Raw genomic sequence first — 12779 nt, forward strand, 5'->3', positions numbered from 1 at the left:
GGAATCACAGGACCCCAGGTTGGGAAAAATGTTCTAATGTCTTTTACTTATGTTTAAGTATAGTAATTTTTACTGCAAACGATAGCTGATTTGCTTTACCATTATTTTCTGTGTTTATTTGATTTGTATCTGCAGAGTTTACTTAGTTTTTCAATGTCGTATTAGTGGGCAAGGCATCAGACTAGTAACCTGAAGATTACTGGTTTGAGCCTCAGCTGAGGCAACATGTTTGTGTCCTTGAGCAAGGCACTTAACAACACATTGCTCTGCGACATCACCAGTGCCAAGCTGCATGGGTCCTAGTGCCCTTCCCTTGGACAACATCGGTGGCGTGGAGAGGGGAAGGCCTGCAGCTTGGGCAACTGCCGGTCTCCCATACAACCCTGTCCAGGCCTGCGCCCTGGAAACTCCAGGTGCAGATCCATGGTCTCTCGAGACTGACGGATGCCACCACCATTTGTAAAATTAGATGTTGAATGTCAGTTTCAGGAAGTCTCAATTTCACTTTTGGAACTAATTCATCAGATTCATAAAGAAACCATTGAAATAATCAGCAGGCATTATGGTTTGGTTTCTGAATCCAAATTGATGATCACTGAATAAATAGAAAGTTTAAAAATCGTAAAAGCAGTTAGACTTGAATAATGCATTTCTGATGTTGTATGCATCATCTAGCCAGGCTAATTTACATACTTCCAAAAAGTCTACTCACAAATATTCAGCTAATTTAATATATTTGCTTTTACAGAATATCTTTACAAATCACACTCTAGACGTAAATGTACGGTGGCTGGCGGTGCTGTACTTCAAAAATGGAATTGATCGTTATTGGCGGCGCATTGCTCCACAGTAAGTAGTTTGAGTTATATGTATCTTGTTAAATTTGTTTTATTTGCAGGTTCGTCAGCTTAATCATCTGAAGACATGGCTGCCAACAGTAGAGTAGTTACATTTTGAGATTAAAAAACATGGCAAACCTTTTGCTAAGAGAGCAAAAAGCAATTGCAGTTTCCTGTTAATTTCTGCAGTGCACTCTCCTTTTGAATGGCAATTGGCAGCTGCAATTTATATTTACATAGAAATTTTAACATGGCAAAATGTTCATTGCAAGATCATTTTCAGAGATGTTAACACTGAGATGTGTAAGGAAATGTTGAAATTGGTGACTAAAGTATTTGGTGAAGAAGTATACTTCAAAAAAAAATCAAGGGAAAAATAAAGAGTAAAGAGACTAAAGTTGAAGGATGGAATTTCATAAGTAAGGGTCTTGGTAGTTGAATGCAGATATCCAGTTTACTCTCCTCATATATTGTTGTTCAATTCAGTTTGTTAGACAGCAGAGAACACAATGGAAGGAGCTTTCTCACTAATGACAACTTAGTGTAATAACTGAAATTGATAAAATTAAACAAAAACTAAAGACAGAAGATCTGAAAGGAAAAACAAATGGTCATACATTTCATTACAACAAGTGGTTTTAGAAGTCACATAACTACATCTGTTTTTGGAGACCTGTGTGCAGTCAAAGTGTTCCAATTGATTGTAATAAAAATACACCTGTATCTGGAAGGTCCAACTGCTCTGGTGAGTCAGTATCCTGGCAAAATCTACACCATGAAGACAAAACAACAATCCAAGCGACTCTGTGAAAAGGTTCTTGAAAAGCATAAGTCAGGAAATGGATACAAGAAATTTTCCAAGTCACTGAATATCACTTGGAGTATTGTTAAGTCAAACATCAAGAAATGGTAAGAATATGGCACAGCTGTAGAGCAGGCTGTCCTCAAAAACTGAGTGACCGTGCAAGAAGGGGTCTAGTGAGGGATGCCACCAAGAGATCTCTGGAGGAGTTAGAAGCTTCTGTGGCTGAGATGGGAGAGACTGCGCATACAACAACTGTTACCCGGGTGCTTCACCAGTTGCAGCTTGATGGGAGAGTGGCAAAGAGAGAGCCACTGTTTTTAAAAAAAAAACTCACATGAAATATCAGCTGGAGTTTGCTGGAAGGCATATGAGAGACTCTGAAGTCAACTGGAAGAAGGTTCTATGGACTGATGAAACCAAAATGGAGCTTTTTTGGCCATCGCTATGTTTGGTGTAAGCCGAACACCACATGTCATCAAAAATACACAATCCCTACCATGAAGCATCATGCTGTGGGGATGCTTCAGTGCAGCAAACCCTGGAAGGCTTGTGAAGGTAGAGGTTAAAATGAATGCAGCAAAGTACAGGGAAATCCTGGAGGAAAATTTGGTGCAGTCTGCAAGAGAACTGCAACTTGGTGAATTTTTTTTTTTCCCAGCAAGGCAATGACCCCAAGGATTAAGTCAAAGCTACACAGGAGTGGCTTAAAAACAGCCAAGTTAACGTCCTACAGTGGATAAGTCAGAGTCCAGACCTCAGTTCAATCGAGAATTTTTGACTGGACTGGAAAAGGGCTGTTCATTCAAAATCCCCATGCAATCTGACAGAGCTGGAGCAGTTTTGTAAAGAAGAATGGGGAAAAATTGCAGTGTCTAGATGTCCAAAACACACAGACTCAAGGCTGTAATTGCTGCCCAATGTGCGTCTCCTAAATTATGTCTTGAAGGGGGTGAATGCATATGCTATCAATTATTGTGTTTAATGCGTAATAAATTTAGACCAATTTGTAGAAATTTGTTTTCACTTTGACATGAAAGTCTTTTCTGTTGATTAATGTCAAAAAAGCCAAATTAAATCCACAGTGATTCAATGTTGTAAAACAATAAAACATGAAAACTTCTAAGGGGATGAATACTTTTTATAAGCATTGTGTATGAAATTATGTTTCTAGTTAGCTGGTTGGGTGTAGTTCAACAGTAGCCATACCATATCATCCAGGACAAAGTAACCTAATTGATTAGGCAGAGTAACATATAAAAAATGCTGGAGGGAATGAACTCAGCAGATCAGGCAGCATTTATGGAAATGAAGAAACAGTCGATGTTTTGAGCTGAAACCCTTCATCAGGATAAAATGAGTAGGCATTTTAGTATACATAGTTGCTGAAATGACACACCATTTCTGACTTGGATATATTTGCTTGTGTCATTTGGCTATAATCCTGACAGCATTGCCTGATAATCTTCAGAGAATGGGCGTAGAAGTGCAAAAAGAATTACTGCCACTTTCCCAAAGGCAGATGGGGAACTGCAATAAATGTTGGTCTGCCAGAGTTACCATATCATCAGAAATAATAAAGAAAGAAAAATTTTCAGTGATATTTGTGGCTTTTGTGTTTCTAATAACCTGTAGTGCTCTACTTATTAGAGATTGTTCTTGGTTTACTAGTATAATCCATATTGATTGCCTGTTGGTGTGGTGATACAACCAGACAAGATAGCATCAGTGTTTCTGTGAATAAATTGCCCTTTGTAGAAGTTGTAATCTTGGGAGTTGGAATTGATGTTCATCAGTTATAGGCCGAATTGTGGCTCAGTTAAAGCTGTTAAATATTCAGATAGTTGTTTTTACTCAAACAGAATTTGACTTCGTAATAAGCCATTTTCACTTATAATTCAGAAATTCTCTTGTCCTTGAATTTGTTGGTTCTGGTTTATGTGTACAAAAATGGAAATTAAGTAGGCATTTCTGTGCAATATAGTGAGTCTGTTAGATGTACTGTCCTTCAGCTAAATATTTAGTTGAATTCCTTTCTGTATGTTCAAGGCAACTTAAAAGATCCTAAGAACAGATTGCTCCCCTAGTATCCAGGTCTACATTTATCTTTTTCATGAACCTCAAATGCAGCTTGATCAGATAAGCCTGTCATGTAATTTTTACTGCTCTGGCCTACCCTGCCATTCAATATGTTTACAGTTAATCTGTTGCAGGTCTCATACCCTGTGTGCCATTTCCCCAGAGCCAACAATTGCCAGATCTTTCAAAAATTTATCAAATTCCTCTTCAAGTACCCTTACTGATTTAGCCCCCACACTTTTTTGCGGCAGAACATTGCAAAGTACCACCAACCTCCTGGGATGAAACTTCCTATGCATCTTAGCTTTAAATGAGAATCCTCAATATGTAACTACATTACCTTCATTGCGATTCTCCCAACAGTGGAAAACATCTCGATGTGTACTCTGTTGTGCCCCTTTAGGATATTGCGTTTCATTACGATCATTCCTTCCAGGCTGTGAAAAGTATAGATCTAATTTCTTTACCTACTTATTATAGGACAGTCCTTATTACAGGAATAAGCCAGTGAGTTTCTTCTGGACTGCCTCCAATGCTAATATTTTCTTTCTGAAATAAGTGACTAAAACACTACCTGGTTCTCCAGATGTGGGTCACTAGTACCCTGAACAATTGTACTAGTATATCCCCATTTTATTATAAACTAAAGAAAGTCATCTGTGTTCTTTGTGGGTTTTTATACTAAATAATGACATAGAAGGGACCTGTTTTGGCCATCAGATTCATGCTGACTTCCAGGGGAGCAAATCCTTCAGTCCCATTCTTTTTCTCGTTTCTCTGTACTCCTGCATCAACTTCTGACTGTCACATGCTCATTAATCCTTCTGTTCTTTTTGCCATTAATCTATGCAAAGTGGTAATTTACAGTCACTTACCAGCACATTTTTGTGATGTGTATCAACACTTAGGCTACGTCCACACTACACCAGATAAATCCGTAACTGAAGTACTTTCTGTTCGTTTTTACCCTCCGTCCACACTAAAACAGCGTTTTCGTCCCCCGAAACCGGAGCTTTTCAGAAACGCTTTCCAGGGTGAGTATTTTTGAAAACGCTGCTCGGGCAGGTCAGTGTGGACGGGTAACCGGAGAAATCTGAAAATGCTATCAGACGGCAGCGCGCTATTTCATTGTTTTCTTGAACGCACCCTAACAATTTCAGAACAGGTGGCAGCATGACTGAAGCCAGAAGAGTTAGAAATGTACTCACCAAATACTTTGACCCATAACTTACTGAATAAATAAGTATACTCACTTTGCCTTGTTTTCTGTCCTTGCTTGTATGAAGGTGGTTTACCTATTTATGCAAGTACTTCTCTGACAATAGATGTGTAGCAACCTAATGTAACATTGTATGGAAATAAAAGATAACACTGATGCAGACATTAAAACATTCATACATTTAACAATAACGAGTGAGTCTGCAGATGCTGGAAATAAATAAAAACACAAAATGCTGGCAGAACTCAGCAGGCCAGACAGTATCTATAGGAGGAGATAGTGTCGTCACTACCTCCTCCCATAGATGCTGTCTGGCCTGCTGAGTTCTGCCAGCATTTTGTGTTTTCATACATTTAACAAGGTGCTTTATTAATACAAAAAAGTTAGTCAGTTTTTCCAATGTTCGTCGTCAGCCAGGTCAATCTGTCCGTGAACTCCCTGTCGGTTGCCTCCGTACACTCCAGTATTTGTGTTTTTTTTTTACTTTTAAGTTCTCCTGCGCGAGAGCCAACAGCTGTCCATCGTTTTAAGTTTTTCTAGTCTGTAACTACACAAACACGCACTTTTACGGCGAGATTCGACACCAAACATGTGGCTTGTTTTCGGTAGATGTGTCCTGTGCATGCGCAGGAGGAGGAGATTCGCCAAAATCTCTGTTTCAATGTGGATAGAGATATTTTCAAAAATGCTTAGTGTGGACGCCTGTCGTTTTTACGCAAAACTGGTGTTTTCAAAATTATCCGGTCTAGTGTGGATGTAGCCTTAAGCACCCATAGAGAACTCGTATGATCACTGGCAGCACCTGAAGTCTGGATTGATAAAGGGGCTTGGCCCAAAATGTGAACTGTCTATTCTTTTCCATAGATGCTGCCTGGCTTGCTGAGTTCCTCCAGCATTTTGTGTGTGTTGCTTGGATTTCCAGCATCTGCAGATATTTTTCTTGTTTGTGTTGGAGTTTTACTGTATTGGCTTATTTTATGTGTTGATTTAAAAAAAAAATGCACTCATATTTTGTGGTGGTTTCATTTGAAAATAAAGAGAATGGTGTGGCATGAAATGTTTTAAGTTATCAGAAGTCATTTCAAAATCACATTGTCAGAAAACAGAAGGGTGATCCTTAGTTATTTCTGTCAGATTGCACGCCTTGTCAATGCAGTAAAACCATGAAAATTGATAGCCAATTTTTAAGCCTGGCTGTTTCAGCACCTGGCTTGCTTGTTTTAATTTCCTGCACTCTTTTTAGATTCTGGGTTCTTGGTTCCTGTGTTTCATTTAAAATGACTCTGATCCTGCTTCCCACACTCCTTTTAGACTGACTTGAACACATTTCCCCATGCTTTTAAGTATCCTTAGGCCCTTTTTCTGGACTTTTAAATTCACTAGGGCCTCATTTTAAGCTGAGCTCACCTAATTCAATGAAAAGTATATTACATAATTCTGTAACATAAAGATTAAAAGTGAATTTGTGTACTCATACTAGTCTGGAAAGTCTGCCATTCAGACGGTGCCAGATCATTGGTATTTTAGTTTGATTGGTGTTTTGGTTTAATTAGTTTCCTAACGGTCCTGTTAAATGCCTCTGCAATTATATTTTGTTCAAGCGTATGTTGTTTGTAAATACCATCAATCTTATCTCTCTTAAATCTTAACTGATATGAATTTTTATGTGGATAATTCTTTATTACATTGGGAATATATTTTCTTTTTTTTATACTTCGTAGTGCTTTGTCAGAAGAAGAAAAATCCTCTTTGCGAGCAGGGCTCATTGCAAATTTTAATGAACCAGTAAATCAGGTTGGTAGTGAAATAAATTCTCATGGATTTTTGTTCGAAAAGTAAGACTTTTTTTACTCTCCCATGAAAGATAACACCCATTTAGTGTTGCAAAAGAAGTAAAATTAGATAAATAATTTAGTTTACTACTAATAATTTAGCAGTAATAATTTCCAAGAAAAAAATGTATTGTGAACTTAAAAAATGGGGATTAGTTTATGAAATATGTGTTCATAGAAGTACTTCAATTTTAATATCTTGTAGATAAGTGAATTAGGATACATGGGGGAAGAGAAAAAAAATGTAAATTATAAGATTCTTTTGTCGTAGTGACACAGGTACATGCTTTGGTTTATACAAGTGCAGATTTGTGAGAATGCATACGTACTTGTAACTTAGTAATTTGTTTCACATTGTAGTGCAAAATATTTTTAGTAGAATGTAAAAATTAACTATTTCCACCACCATCAAATGATCAGGACTCCTCATCAGCTTCAGCTCATCTGCTGCTGAAACTCTGAGATTTGGTGACTCTATCCCAATGTTAGCTGACCTATTTTGCCTCAATATTTAAATGTCCTTCCCCTGTAATAATTATTTAACCTGTTTATTTTGTCTCTTTACAGATTGCAACCCAGATTGGAGTACTAATCGCCAAAGTTGCCAGATTAGATTGTCCCCGGAACTGGCCAGAGCTAATTCCCACACTACTGGAGTCTGTTAGAGTACATGATGATCTCCGTCAGCATAGAGCATTACTTGCTTTTTATCATGTCACCAAGACATTGGCATCCAAAAAACTGGTAGCTGATAAGAAGCTTTTTCAAGAAGTAAGTATTTTTCATCTATCATTATTAAAGGCTGTGTTGATATTCTCTTCCTGGTAAAGAGCATCTCTAACTAGATCAAGTATAAAGAACAGTTGATTAGATGCATCAAAGGAGGAGTTGGGGAGATGTTTGATGGTGGCTTTATATCTTTGATCTTGCAGATCAAGCTCAAGGAACAGCATGACCTACCCTACAGCTAATTTTTCTCTCTATCTTTTGGTGGCCTATTGCCATGTAAACTGTACTCTTAGTTCTTTTTGATCCAGAGTAACTTCAGTCTCACTGTTTTGCTTTTTCACAATCTATCAAAACCCCTTTGTAAATTTGTGCACTCACCCACAGCTCCAATTGAGTCATGCAAAATGCTTCTTTTACGCATCCATGTTAACTATTTGCATATTATCTATACTTGTTATCAATTGGCAGATGTTTTCTGGAAAGTACTGAGGATAAATTTCCTTTTTTCCGGGTCTGATGAGGGATTTGAGAACTTGAAAGTTGAATGTTTCTTTTCCCATAGATACTGCTGCCTTACTGAGTGTTCCTGGTATTTTCTGATTTTACTTTTGGAATTTAACTTCAGTTGCTGGCATTAAATATGTGTATGCAATGATGACTGTGTTGTGCTCCATTTCAGAAAAAAAGTGCATCTATTGAAGTCAATGGAAATAAATTGGCAGTGCAGAATGTTATGTATGCACATTCAGTGGAAGTAATTGAGACATTTCTGCACCTGTGTCTCTATTTTATTTATGGATCCACAAAATACCTTATTTGATGTTAAATGGATGTACAATGTTATCAGACCCTTAGCTTAATGGTTAGCACAATACTTTACATTACTAAGGACCCGAGTTCAATTCCCGCTGCTGTTGTAACAAGTTTGTATGTTTTTCCCATGACTACATGTGTTATGTCCGAGTGCTCCAGTTTCCTCCTACAGTCCAAGGACATAGCGATTGGTTGGTTAATAGTCCCTGTAAATTGTCTGGAGATTAGGACAGGGTTGAATTGGGGATTGTTGGGCAGTGCAGCTCGAAGGGCTGGAAAGGCCGGTTCTGCCCTGTATCTCCATAAATATGTCCATGCTGACAGCAGCATACTCCCTATTATTTCCAGTTGTCCTATTCAGTCTATAACCCTCCAAGTCCCTTTCCTCTATGTATCTATCTGTGTTACAATTATACCCGTCTTGTCTACTTCCTCTGGCTAATAATGCATGGAAGGATGGTGGACACTAAACATTTTGGTCCGATTGTAGGTGTGATAGGAGATCATAGTTCTGTGCTTTATCGCTAATGACTTCCTTAAATAATATTTGGTGAAAATTTTGTGACATGGTTCAATGCGTTCTTGAGATCTGAAATGAAACACTGCTGGTAATCTTTTCTTTGCATTATAATGTGGAAAGTAAACTGTTACATTTAACATCTGTTCTGGTAAAATCAGTTTGTGCTTCAAAGTATACTATAGTACTCTCCTGAATTTGTTTAAGCATAATGGCATAGAAAGGGTTATCCTTGAAAGAATGTAATTTTCTGCCACATTGGTTGTTGGAGTACATTTGTTTACCTTGAGTTTTAACAGTGATGTCTTTTTATTCTGACTTCTGTATTGTTGATGTTCATGAATCATACAGATTTTTTCTACCCAGTTTCTAATCATTGTCTTGCACCTACTTGGTAAACATCACAAGGTATTAGAAGTGCAATATTTTCAGTGTGGTTTTTTAAAATCAAATTTCCTTCTCCTCCCCCCCCCCCATATCACTCTCCTTTTGTGGTAATTGTGTCGATGTTCATTCACTCATATAAATGCCTGAGACAGCAATAATTTCTTGAGCTGTTTCTGCAGTACAAGGACTCTCAAGTAGCAGTTTTCCTCTGAAAAGGAACCAGATTTCAAATAATGGTCTTATGAATATAAATGATACATAATAGTTCACATCGAATTTAAGTGTAACTGTGAATGGTCCGTCAAAATGCATGGGTTCAAAATGCAGTGCATTCTATTTAACTGATGCCTGCCACTTTTATGTCCTAATATTGTAGAAGCAATTCAAAAAAAGTTTTCCCAATTATATCTTGAGAAAAAAGGTGTCATTTTGAGATGTGACCCATCTATAACAAATAGGATGAATTCAGTCGTCATTTGCCAAGCTATCATGTTATCAACAATGCTGTCATTAAGTACTTGACAATGTCACAATCTGAGCAGAGAATTTTACCATCACTGAATCTGCAAACATTTCACAATAAATTGTTTTATTCTCTGTCTTCAAATTAGGTTAAGAACTGAGGTGAAGCTTGTATGGAATAAAGGAGATGATCTTGCAATGTGTTGCTCAGATTTCCAGCATTTGCAGATGTTCTCTTGTTTGTGATTTGACTACTACTCTACAAAGTCTCTTCCCGGGATGCCTACCTTGAAAAAGTTTAAATCTTCCCTTCGGGAGTTCAGTGAAACTCACTCTCACTGCTCCCCCGCTGTGATCCCATGTGCTGACCCAGACCCGCTACTGCAGCTTTTATCACACGGTTTCCAGATTTGTTTTCAAGCTTCTCGATTTGGACCCTCTGATGACCCCAGGTACTCACATTGAATTGACTGCTGCTGCTGCTTCTCCCACCATGTTTTCCACCATGAGGAGGTACCTGGTGTCCCTATCCCAGTTACTACCACAACTCCGGGATTTTCTCTCCCACCGCCTGTAATGGACCTTATATGCTTCAAGGGATCCATGCTTTCAGTCGCCAGTTCTTTGACTTTCTCATGTCCTACATGGATCACCCACCTGCAGACTGCAGAACCTGCCGACTCCAACACCGACAGGTCTGGATGTCTCCAGATTGCGATCCCTGTTGCTGACCTCAGTGGTTCTAACACTCCAGAGCAGACTCCAGACTTGGACTCCACTGCCATCAATGTTCACCTTGGACACCTCCAAAGTGCCGATTGTGTAACCTCCAACTCCTGCCTTCATGGCTGGGTCTTCATGCGCTGCCGCTGGAACTCCCGTCTCCCCTTCCCCACCATCACTCCACAATCCTGTCTCTCTCAGGTCCCACCGCCAGCTCTTGGGTCCTCAGAGACTCCACTTTCCTCTCATCCCACCATCCCTGAACATCTCAAACCTCCCCTCCCCTCAGACAATACCAACCCCCATCCCCCCTCTGATCGCAGCTGTCATCTGTGCTGGGTTTGTAGTTAAATGTCTTTTCAATTTTGCTGGAGCCATTGCTACATTTGTAAGTTGTTTGCTACAGACTGGGCACAATGGAAAAGGACAACCTGGATCAGCAGTCCATTAAAACCTATTGATAAGTAGCTGTCATTGTAAACATATGGTACCAGCTGATTACTTTAGTTCTGCCCACTGCTTTTGTCTCCAGGACCCTGAAGAGACTGGTGGACTTATTGTGGGGCAACAGGAGGCATTGGGTCTCAGCTGCGGTCCAGAGTCTTTCGATTGTGGAGGACGTTCAGTCATCGGTGTGTGTGCGGACCCAGCTGCCGGCTCTCCGCCTTAGGACCCTGCAGAGATACCTGTATAGCGACAGGCTCCAAGATGGCATACACTGGCATCACTTTCTCTGGCAGGGACACTGCCTGCAGGAGGACATACAGCTTCCAGCGAACATTATCAACTGAGCTGATTTGAGGGAATTGTGTCACTTTTACTGAGCTTTTGAAGGTATGGGGTCTAGTCTCGTCCATACATGGTGTGCCTGTGCCGGTGGGGACGTGGTGCTCCAGCTGTAAGGGGGACTAGTCCCTATCCTGTCATGGTGGGTGTTTGAGGGAATTCAACAAAGTGGAAGGATTCCAGCTGCACCACCTCCTGATGGACTGGAAGTGCTTGTCGGATCCAGGTCTTGGGATACCATGTGGCAAAGGTGGTATGCCCACTATGCCCTTCAGTGATGCTCCAAAACTTTTCTTGAACATGCTGCTCTTGTATACCTTTCACTTCCTCGCCTTCATCTGCCACCCAGACTTGCCTTAGTGCTTTACCGTCTGGCAGTGGAGGATGTCCCCAGTGGAAATCTCATTATGCAGGGATCCTTGCCCTGTAACATTGGGACCTGGGGTGGAAGATGTTGTATAGAGCAGTACCGTGCGATAGGTTTTTAAGCAGGTTCACTGATGCTCTGTCCACCTGTCCATTCTCTGGCCAGGAGGAGTCAGTGTACCACGCTTACAGAGGTTACAGCCCCTATTTGAGTATCTGAAGGGGCTCCTGCTCAACTTCTGGTTGCACTTCAGCCCCGCGCTCCTTATATACTGGCACCCAGTACAGAAGTGGGTAGGTAGTGAGGAGGGTCTACTGGTGGGCTTTCTCTTGGGTCTGGCCAAGATGGCCATTCACGGGTCCAAGCGGCAGAAGGTCAAAGTCTCTGCCACAGCCAACTACCTGCTCTTCTTCCGAGGATATGTTTGTGCCTGGCTGTCTTTGGAGAGGAAGCATGTGGTCACAATAGGTACAATAAGGGGGGGGATGCCACGTGATGACGTAGGATCGAGACGTGGGAATCCAGCTCTCCCGTAAAAAATCAGTAAATTAATGTTTAAGTGAAGAAAAGTTAGTAAATACTTTCTAGAAGTTACTTATAAACTACTCCGGATTGTTTCAAACTATGTCTCATAAACAGAAGACAAAGAAAACTATTACCTTGAAGACAACGCAAGTTGGAACAGAATCAAGGCCCGCTGCTACAAGAGAACCGCGGGCTCAAGTACATCTTACCTCCGGCGATACAGAACAGGAAACTGCGGCAACATCAACCATTTCTAAAGTAAAAGACCAACAAGAAGTGCACAAACGTGAAGGAAGGAGCATGCGCAAACGCGAGCAACCCGAACTACAAATTCCAGTTACGATTGAAACCGGAAGTGAAAGTGAATCTGAGCTAGTTTCAGATCCTCTGGATAAATCAGACGATGATGGAGGTAAAAGTTTTTCTGGAAATATAGAAAAAACTTTGATGCAAATAATGCGTAAATTAAAAAAATTAAATGCATTAAAAGAAATCAAAAAAGATATGAAAAATATGCAGATTATGTTTGATAAAAAGACAGGATAAAATGGAAAAGAGAATTACAGACTTGGAAGTCACAACGGAAGACATGGTTGAAAGAATGAATAAAATGGAAGATAATATCTCTGCCTGGACATCAGAAAGAAAACAATTGTTGGAAAAAGTGGATAAGCTTGAAAATGTTAGCAGACGAAACAA

The 12779-nt window shown here is 39.9% G+C and overlaps 1 protein-coding gene across 4 annotated transcripts in view; it reads left to right on the forward strand.

The window, feature by feature from the left end:
- The window catches only part of ipo11 (importin 11), a 420430-nt gene that overhangs the window by 44266 nt on the left and 363385 nt on the right, over positions 1 to 12779 (forward strand). For all 4 annotated transcript variants that reach the window (XM_073064510.1, XM_073064512.1, XM_073064513.1 and 1 more), the window contains 3 exons: positions 749 to 849; positions 6661 to 6733; positions 7339 to 7542. In XM_073064510.1, the coding sequence (XP_072920611.1) occupies positions 749 to 849; positions 6661 to 6733; positions 7339 to 7542 (378 nt within the window). The remainder of the gene's footprint in view (positions 1 to 748; positions 850 to 6660; positions 6734 to 7338; positions 7543 to 12779) is intronic.

The sequence above is a fragment of the Hemitrygon akajei genome, chromosome 13 (assembly GCF_048418815.1).
Source record: "Hemitrygon akajei chromosome 13, sHemAka1.3, whole genome shotgun sequence".
NCBI classification, from domain to species: domain Eukaryota; kingdom Metazoa; phylum Chordata; class Chondrichthyes; order Myliobatiformes; family Dasyatidae; genus Hemitrygon; species Hemitrygon akajei.